The sequence below is a fragment of the Galeopterus variegatus genome, unplaced genomic scaffold, assembly GCF_000696425.1.
Source record: "Galeopterus variegatus unplaced genomic scaffold, G_variegatus-3.0.2 Scaffold4539, whole genome shotgun sequence".
Taxonomy (NCBI): domain Eukaryota; kingdom Metazoa; phylum Chordata; class Mammalia; order Dermoptera; family Cynocephalidae; genus Galeopterus; species Galeopterus variegatus.
Genome location: NW_007730650.1, coordinates 61,797 through 71,837, shown reverse-complemented (window position 1 = coordinate 71,837; position 10,041 = coordinate 61,797). Strand labels below are relative to the sequence as shown.

General features: G+C 51.4%; 1 protein-coding gene across 1 annotated transcript in view; it reads left to right on the top strand.

Moving 5' to 3' along the window:
- Window positions 1-3: 3 nt before the first annotated feature.
- ABCB9 (ATP-binding cassette, sub-family B (MDR/TAP), member 9) overlaps window positions 4-10,041 on the top strand; it is a 28,590-nt gene continuing 18,552 nt past the window's right edge. Inside the window, exons 1-3 of the mRNA XM_008587780.1 lie at window positions 4-60; window positions 5,185-5,589; window positions 5,701-5,977. Coding sequence (XP_008586002.1) covers window positions 5,272-5,589; window positions 5,701-5,977 — 595 coding nt within the window. The 5' untranslated portion in view covers window positions 4-60; window positions 5,185-5,271. The remainder of the gene's footprint in view (window positions 61-5,184; window positions 5,590-5,700; window positions 5,978-10,041) is intronic.

Genomic DNA, 10,041 nt, shown 5'->3' with positions numbered 1-10,041 from the left:
CCGGACGACCGGAGTCCCCGGTGCGCCCCCTCCCACGGCTCACCTGGTGCCAGGTAGCAGGTAAGGTCGCGGCGCCCGGGACCCCCGACCCAGGACCTTCCCAGGCTAGGGCGCCAAGCCGGGCACGGGTGGGGCGCGTCTGGGTACACCTGCCTCGGCGGGAGTAGGCATTTCGGTTGAAGGTGGGAGCCTCCTGGAGTCCTTCCGGTCCCCGCCCCTGTACCCCTGCGCCCACGGCCGCAGGTCCCAGCCCCCTATCCCTGCAGCATCCTTTCCGCGCACGCAGGGCGAGTGTTGCATTTCTTTAACCTCCAGGCGCCGCCGTCTCTTGGAAAATGGGGGGTGGGGTGGGGCTGGAGGTATTCTGGGGTAGCTGTCGTCCCCCCAGGATCGGGCTGGCGCGTCTTCTAAGGGCTCCCCACCCTCCACAGCGGGGCCTGCCCAGGCGTCCTGGGCGCACTGGCTATGGCAGAAGCCTGGGGTTCGGCCTGGGCCTGCCGACCTGGGCAAAGCCTTTGCCCTCTGTCTCCCCAGCTGCCAATGGGCTGACGCTGCTGCTCACCATCCACTCTGGCAGATAGACCTGTATGTTCCCACGGTCCCTCCCTTATTTCTGGACCTCTGTTAAAGCAGGTCTCCTCCCCGGGCCTGACATTAATTGAGACAGCTTTAAGCTGGGCTGACAGGGTTCCTTGCCCTCTGCTCCACCTCTGGAGGTGGGGTGGCCTCCATGCCCCTGCTTCAGATGGGGCAGGAGCCAGGTGACAAGAGGAGGATTGTAGGAGGATTGTAGAAAAGGCTATGGCTCCTCAATTTGCCTCCCTTAGAGACACGAGTTACAGAAACAACTTTCCCAAGCCCAAAGTGAGGGCCAGTCCGAGTGCGTTATGTGGGGGGCCCAGCAAGGGTGGGAGTCAGATGGAATCATGCAGACCCAGCCCAGTCCTTTTCCTGCCTTTGGAGACCCCCACAAATACACTGTCTCACCAAACGGGCCTCTGTGAGCTGTTGTTTGCTGAGCATGGCCTTTCCAGGGCTGGGCCCACTTTGGTATATAAAGCTCACCAGGTTGGGGGTGAACTGAGGCCACTTGGGCCACCCAAGTTTTTCAGAACCTTTTCTTGCTGTCCCTAAATAGCCTGGGCAAGGGCACGCCAGAGAGTGAAGTGTTGAGTTTCAGCCCAGCCTCTGTCCATTTGCTGCATGGCGCTCAACTTCCTCCAGCCTCTGTCTCCCCACCTGTAAAATGGGCATGATAACCATGAGGACCTCCCCAGGGTTGTGGTGAGGAGGAACCGAGTTGGGAGGTGCCAGGCACTTAGTAACACCCGTAAACTAAACAGTAGCTGTTGTGGTTATAACTATAATTGTTATTTATTGTCTCCTGGCTGTTCCAGACTTACCTTTTCTGCAGCCGACAGCTGGAGATGCCCCAACCAACATGGCTTCTACTGGGAAGAAAAGCCTTTGACAAGACCCCAGCAGGGACGGGGTCCCTTGATAATACTGTGCCATTCCTTAGTATTTGGGGTCAAGGCGAGTTGCCCCTATCTTCCTAGGCCATGTTGGGCCCTGGGTGGGGCCTGCTCTGGCCTCTGGCCACCACCTTGTCCTTGTCCCTCAGGCCACATGCGTCACTCATGTGCCCACAGTTTGCCCTCCAGCTCCACCTGGCCCAGCTCAGCTGCATCCTCTGAGTTGGGTAGATGGAGAGTGGGGACAAGCTTCCAAGCAGCCTTACAGTCCCCATCCTCTCCTCCTCGTGGTCTTGGCTCATGGTATTGTCCCCTTCATTTTCCTGCTCTGTAACATTAAAAATAACAGAATAACTGTCTGCATCGAGCACTGTAACCTGATCTGAGTTGGATTCCACTGTGCTGGGAGCCTTGGAATAGATGGACTCAGCACTTGGGGACAGAGGACCCGGGTGCTGTCACTGCTCTGCCTCGGCTCTCTGGGTGACCCAAGACAAGCCTTGCCCCCCTTTCCTCTTGGGCTTCACTTTTTCTATCTGCAAAATGTAGTTCAAGTAGTCTATGATGTTGTTGTTCAAAATATTTTTTATTCCAATGAAGATAAACAGTTGGGGCTCCTGGGTGGCTGGCTGGCAACCTCGGCTGTCAGGATATCGGGAAGGAATTCTTCCAGTGACTGGGACTTGGATAGGGCAAGCAGGCTGAGCTCCTGGGCTGGGCAGTCCAGCTTTTAAGTCCCCAGCTGGTCTGCTTCCTGTCCCACTTCTGAATCCAGCCCTTTTCTGGGGGCTGAGGGACTCCTTGTGCCCACCAAGAGGACAGCAGCAGCTGAGGCAGCTGGCAGGACCTGATGCAGCCAGCAGTGGCCTGGCCAGGAGGTCTGGGGTGGCATTTGGCTAGGAGCTTCCCTCCCTGGGCTCCAATTCAGCTCACCCACTCACTCGCTCCCCGAGGCCTCTGCATTGCAGCACATAGGAACCTGTGCTAGTAGCGTGGCCAGGGCTAGGGATGGGGCAAGGGCCTGGGCCGGGGTATCTGTCCATCCATCCCCTTCACCAGTGCCCTTGACCCCACTCAGCCCTGGCTGTCTTTGGAGGGGCAGCTGCTGACTGAACAGCCATTAAGCAGGGCCAGCCTTGGGGACCACACATCCTTGGGCCCTCCCTGCATCTCAGACCCCTCCTCAGCATCACTGGGGGGGCATGCCTACTCCTGGAGAGGGTATTTTGAAGGATTAGAGCTTTGGAGTTGAGAACACAGGTTTTGGAATTTGACAGCCTGGGTTCAGATCCAGATCTGCCACTTCCTAGCTGTGTGACCTGAGGCAGGTCACTTAACCTCTCTGTGCCTCAGTTTTCTCAACTGTAAAATGGGGATCATGATAGAACCTACTTCATAGGATTCTCGTGAGTATTAATATATTTGAATGACTTAGAACAGCACATGTTAACAGCCCATGTTAACATCAAAAAGTGTCAGTTATTGTTGTCATTGTTGTCCTCATCATTATCACTTCTGCTGCTTGGCTGAGCCCCTCTGATGTAAGTGAACCCTGTTCTCAGATGTGCACTCCCTGTTAGCATTTGTTATAATGAAAAGCATCTTAGCTTAGCGGTTAAGAGCTGGACCTAGACAGCTCTGCTGTTTACCAGCTGTCTGGTCTTGTGCAGAAGCCTCAAGTTTCTGGGCCTCAGTTTCTCCATCTGCTAAATGGGGACAATAATAGTGCAAATCTCACAATGTTGCTGTGAGGATTAAATAAGTGAACACATATGAAGCACATGGCGCATGGAAGTGCTGTTACACAACTGTTTGCTTGTAGTTATTGGACACCTGCTGTGTGCAAGGCACGTATTACAGAAGTGGGAAGTCATTCACATGCTGGGGCCCTTCACATGCCAGCTCAAATCTTGACTTGGGTCCTTGCTGGCTCACTGTCAGGAGCAGGTGATTTTGTCTCTTTGTGCCTGAGTTTCCCCAACTGTAAATGGGAATGTGGGAACACTGGCCTTGAGGGATTGTGTGAAGTTCTGATTGCTCCACAGCATGAGGTTGATCCCCTTGGTTTGGGCACCAGAGCGGTAATGAGAGGGTCTTTCTCCGGCTTCCCCCCACCCCCAGTCCCAACTCTCAGTTACCCCTCCTGCGGCTCAGTGCCTCTCTCCTCCACTTGGGGGCTCCAGAGCTTTGTTGGTTTTGCAGATGAGACAGCAAAGGCCTCAGAGAGGAAAGACTGGACCAGAGTCAGGTGGTAGCACACAGGGACACACCTCAGCCTGGTCCCAGCCCCACCCTGGACAAGCTCCACTCCCAAATTCAGGCCACCGGGCCCACTTCCTGGGTGTCCCTGCAGTTCTGGGGTCTCCCAGACCCTGGGTGAATCCTGAGGGGAGATGCTTTGGACAAAGCAGATATCAAGATCCAGAAAACTGGGCTGGCCAATTAGCTCACTCAGTTTGAGTGTGGTACTGATAACACCGAGGTCAAAATTTCAGATCCTTATACTGGCCGGCAGCCAAAAAAGAAAAAAGGGAAAAAAAAAAAAGATCCAGAAAACCAAAAGGGTGTAGGACTGAGGGTGAGGGACAGCCTGGGCTGGAGGAAAAGATTCTGGAAACTTCCAAACAGATGCAGAGGTCCCTGGGTTACTGTGGGGCCTGCAATCCACTCCCACACCCTTCAATTTCCCTCTGGGTCTAAGAGGGTAAAGGTTTATTTGGAGTTGTGGAGACGGAAGGCTTGATTTGGGGAGGAGGAAGTGAACAAGCATTTATTAAGCACCCACTGTATATGGTTGATAACAATCAACAGCAATTATTATGTGCCAGGCACTGTGCCCAGAAGGTTCATGTTTGTGCATTGAACAGTAACATTTTACAAATTGAGGGAACAGAGAAAGTTGAAATAGTAATAATAAAAACAATAATCATTTGTTGAACTCTGTTGATCTCAACTTCATCCTTACAATGGCTGCAAAGTCCTCCAGATCTACTCCTCAAGCCCGTTGGCTCTCTGATCTCATGGGGCCTCCTTCCTCTCCTCGAGCACATGAGGCACACTCCTGCCTCAGGGATCTTGCATTGCCTGTTCCACCTTTCCAAAATGCTTTTCCCCCAGATAGCCACAGGGAAGCCTCCCTTACCTCTTTCAAGCCTTGCTCAAGTGTTACCATCATAGCAAAGTCTTCCCTGGGCTCCCTATTTAAAGTTGCCCTCACTCCCCCTCACCTCCTGTCTCCTTCACCCCCCCTTTTTTTCTCCATAGCCCTTATCTTTTAGCATACTTTTTCCTTATTATCTGTTTTCTACATGAGCATGTCCTCTCCACCGCAGCGGGGATCCACCGCAGCGGGGATCTTTGTTCTTTTTATCTGTTGTTAAATCCCCAGCTTATCTTTTAGCATACTTTTTCCTTATTATCTGTTTTCTACATGAGCATGTCCTCTCCACCACAGCGGGGATCTTTGTTCTTTTTATCTGTTGTTAAATCCCCAACACAAAGAACAGAGTCTGGGCCACAGCTGTGCTCAGTAAATATCCCTTGAATGAATGGAATCTTCATAACACCCCAGGAAGTCAGTGTTCTTGTTATTGCCACTTTACAGATGAGGAAACTGAGGCTCAGAGATGTCAAAAGACTTGCTCAAGGTCACACAGCTTGCAGTAGCAAACTTAAACCCCATGCCCTGATGCTCGCTGTTGCCCCATAGGTCTGGCCTTACCCTGTGGACGATGATGGCCTTGTCCCTGTGAACTGCAGTCTGCCCCTCAGCACCTACCCACCACCAGCCAGCAGGATGCGGCTGTGGAAGGCAGTGGTGGTGACCCTGGCCTTCATGAGTGTAGATGTTGGCATGACCACAGCCATCTATGTCTTCAGCCACCTGGACCGCAGTCTGCTAGAGGACATCCGCCACTTCAATATCTTTGATTCGGTGTTGGACCTCTGGGCAGCCTGCCTGTACCGCAGCTGCCTATTGCTGGGAGCCACCATCGGTGTGGCCAAGAACAGTGCCCTGGGTCCCCGGCGGCTGCGGGCCTCGTGGGTCATCATCACCCTCGTGTGTCTCTTCGTGGGCATCTACGCCATGGTGAAGCTGCTGCTCTTTTCCGAGGTACGCAGGCCCATCCGGGACCCATGGTTCTGGGCCCTCTTTGTGTGGACGTACATCTCTCTTGCCACCTCCTTCCTGCTTTGGTGGCTGCTGTCCACGCTCTTTTCCGAGGTACGCAGGCCCATCCGGGACCCATGGTTCTGGGCCCTCTTTGTGTGGACATACATCTCTCTTGCCACCTCCTTCCTGCTTTGGTGGCTGCTGTCCACGGTGCAGCCAGACTCCGAGGCCTTTGAGCCAGCGGCAGGGTCTGAGGCCTTTCCGGGGGAGGGCCAGTGCCTACCTGAGCAGGCATCTGGGGCCACGCTGCAGAAACTGCTCTCCTACACCAAGCCCGACGTGGCCTTCCTCGTGGCTGCCTCCTTCTTCCTCATCGTGGCCGCTCTGGGTAAGTGAGGACCATCGGGGCCTGGCGGGCACCCAGGAAATCAAGTTAGGTGGGTATAACCATTTCTTTCCTCTCAACTTTTTAACATTTTACTTACATGGTTCAAACATCAAATAGATACCAAAAGGAAAACATTGTAAGTTTCACTCCTGATTCTTCCCGACTATCCTGATCCCCTGCCCAGAGCTAACTACAAGAAAAGCTTCCAGAAACTTCCAAGTGGGCAGGAAACCACTTTTATGCATTTCTTGTGTATGCTTTCAATGTTTGCTTATGCAGTTACAAGCAACTAAGAACACATTACTCCCCCTGCCTCTTATACACTGTTTTGTGTCTTGCTGTTTTCACTTAATCTATTCGGGAATTTTCCCAATCAGTACCTCATTCCTTTGTTCAGCTGCACAGCATTGCGTTGTCTGGCTGTGCCATAGATTATTTAGTTGGTCTCCTGTTGTTGGACTCTTGGGTTGTTCTGAGTCTTTTTCTATTACAGTGAATAACTTTGTTCAGACACATTTCATATGAACGTGGATGGATCTGTAGGATAAATTCCTGAAAGTGGGATCGCTAGGTCAAAAGGATTTTTTGTAATAAAACAGAATAGAATGGAAAACATGAGTGCATGTTGCCTGTGGGAAGATGAAGTGGTGTGTGGTGAAACTTTTGTTTTAGTTATGTGTGCCTATGTGCAAGTGTGTCCTGGTTTGTGATGTACAATGTATTTGTTACTGTGGGGCTGGTCCAGACACTTTGAAGGCACCACTCCTGCAACATGGGTGGGAAGGTGGCACTGCAGGGTTAGAACTCTGCAGGGTTAGAACTCCACAGGGTCTGGGGGCAACAGAGCCTGGGTACAAATCCCTGCCTGCTCCTTACCCAGCTGCATGACCTTGGGCAAGTTCACAAACGTCTTGGACGTTCACTTTCCTTTTCCATGGAATGCAGATCATTAGCGTCCTCATTTCATGCTGTTGTAAAGCTTGTATGAAAACAGGAGAGGACCAAGTACAGAGCTTGGCACATCATGGTAAGTACTCAGGAATGTGAGCTATTATGAATTTAAAAACTTTAACTCACAGGGACAGAGTCTGGGGATGGTAACAAAGCCAGAACGTTCTCAGAGAGGATGGGTAAGCTCCAGAGCTGGCCCCAATTCTGCAGCCCCTTTCCTCTACTATCCACCTTCCTCCCTCTCAATCCCAGCCCCTTAACAGCTGTGCCACATCTAGACACATTACTTAACCTAAGTCTCAGCCTCCTCTTCTGTAAAATGGGCATGACAGTACTCATCACGTTAGGGATGGTGAAGGGATGGCGAGTTAATATGAGTAAGGCACCTCGAAAAGCTCCTGGCACTTAGAAAGCTCCCAATAGGGGCCAGCCCGTGGCTCACTCGGGAGAGTGCGGTGCTGATAACACCAAGGCCACGGGTTCGGATCCCATATAGGGATGGCCGGTTCGCTCATTGGCTGAGCGTGGTGCTGACAACACCAAGTCAAGGGTTAAGATCCCCTTACCAGTCATCTTTTTTTTTAAAAAAAAAAAGAAAGCTCCCAATAAATATTAGCTGCTGTGGGTATACAGATGACCCTTTTCCATTTAGCCAGACAGTTTCTCCTATGCATGCTTCAAGGCCCAAATGTTCCTTCCTTGGGAAGCCTTCTGAGATTCTACCAACTGTGGCCCTTTGTCTGCACCTCAGTTAGAGCGCTGATGGCACAAAAATCATGCATACACCCTCCTGCCCCTCCTACTAGGTTTTGAGCCCCTGTGGGCTAGAGCCAGGTCTGACTCACCCCAGGTCCTGATACCCAGCACAGAGACAAGCTCACTGAATGAATGAATGAGTGAGTGAATGAATGAATGACCATCCTGCCTGTGTGGGCAGATGTCATCCCACAACCTTGTTCCCCCCACCTGCAGGGGCTCTGTGGTCAGCTCGTGTATGCTCAGGGAATACAGACATCCTAAAATGCAGCTGAGTGGATATTGCCAGCCTGCAGGATTTCATCGAGGTTAAGGGCTCAGACTGGAGGCTCAGGCCCCTGACTTTATTGATAACTTTAGGCAAGTTATTTAACTTGGCCAAACCTCAGTTTCCCATTCTGACATGGAGGCTTTGTCAGGTTATTGGGAGACTTAAATGGAATGAAGTGTGGTGCTTGGCAAAAGTAAGTACTTAATAAAATACTGTGATAATTAATCATTATTTTTCAATCAACAAGCATTCAGTAGTGCTCAGATTTTTTCTATACCCTCATAATCTAAAAACAAAACAATACAAAACACCCACTGGGAAAAAAGTTTAGTTTTAGTGTTAAGTATCTCCTCTTACGCTGGAATTCTTTAATTTAATCTATCTATTTATTTATTTATTTATTGGTGACGGGCTGGTATGGGGATCTGAGCCATTGACCTTGGTGTTACAACCCCACGCTCTGAGCTAACTGGCTGGCCCCTGCACTGAGATTCTTTAATATGGATTTCATGGCAACCCAACTTCATAAACTTGGGCAAGTGATTTAACCTCTCTGAGCCTCAGTTTCCTCTTCTGTGGAAAGAATATTTTTCCACAAATGGGAAGAATAATAACAAACGTATAGGGTTATTGGGTGGCCTTTGAGACTTGAAGGAGATAAGAGAGCAGATACCTGGGGAAAGAACGCTCCAGGCAGAGGGACTAGCCCATGCAGAGGTCCTGAGGCAGAAAGGTAGCTGCTTGTTAAAGAAATAGCAGAGGCCAAGGTAGCTGAGCAGAGCCAGCAAGGTGGGGAGAGAAGACGAAGTGAGGTCACTTATGGGGGACTCACGCAGGTCCCTGTGGGCTACTGTAAGGACTTTGGCTTTACCCTGCATGGACTGTTTTGAGCCGAGGGGCAGCAAGATCTGACTTAGGTTCCACAGGATCTCACTGTCTCCTATGTGGAGGACAGGCTGAGAGGGGCAAGGGTGGGAGCAGGGTCCTGAGATTGTCCAGGTGAGACTGGTGACTTGGACCAGGGTAGGGGCAGCAGAGGCAGTGAAAGTGGTAGGATTCTGGAAATATCCCAAAAGCAGAGCCACAGGCTTTGCTGATGGATTGGAGAGTTTCCTGTGATTCTTGTGTAGATTCAGCAAGAGTTTGCATACACGCTTCACCTAACACCTGCTACCCCGTGGTGTTTATCCCAAAAGCAGAGCCACAGGCTTTGCTGATGGATTGGAGAGTTTCCTGTGATTCTTGTGCAGATTCAGCAAGAGTTTGCATACACGCTTCACCTAACACCTGCTACCCCGTGGTGTTGTTCTTATCATTGGTGCCTGCTGGAATCAAAATGATGTCGGAGCTCACTGATGCCTTCTTCTTTCCAGTGGGTAAATTGAGGCAGAACCTCAGCTCAGGTGGAACTTGGCAGCTGTGGCTGGAGACCCCATTTGGCCAAGGACAATGGGGACGGAGGACCTCCAGGCTGCCACCCTGTGGTTCTAGTGCCAAGTCCAGCAGGGGGCACCAGAACTGCGCGGAAGTCCTCACTGTCCAGGTGGCTGAGCCAGGTTAGGCAGAGCTGGCCAGGGAGGGGCCGGCCAGACCTGCCCAAGGTTCATTCACTGACCTCTGTTGAGCACCTACTGTATGCCCAGCCCCAAGCTCAGCTCTACCTGTGGAAAGAGCTGCCATGAAAACAGGTTCTGTGATGAGCAGGGACCCGGTGTGACCATGTCCACCATTTCCATAAGGTGAGAGTAGCATTCAGGATTATTAGGGTGCAGGGGGTTGTCTTACTCTGTCTGTGCTGCTGCAACAAAACGCCGCAGACTGTGTAATGTATAAGCAATAGAAATTTATTTCTCATAGTTCTAGAGGCTCGGGAGTCCAAGATCAAGGCAATGGCAAATTGGGTGTCTGGTGAGGGCTGCTCTCTCTGCTTCCAAGATGGCCCTTTGTTGCTGAGTCCTTCACAGGGAAGGAATGCCGTGTCCTCACATGGCAGAAGTTGGAAGGGCAAGAGAGAGCGAACCCACTCTCTCAAGCCCTTTTTATAAGGGTCCTAATCCCATCCATGGCTTCGCCCTCATGACTCAAT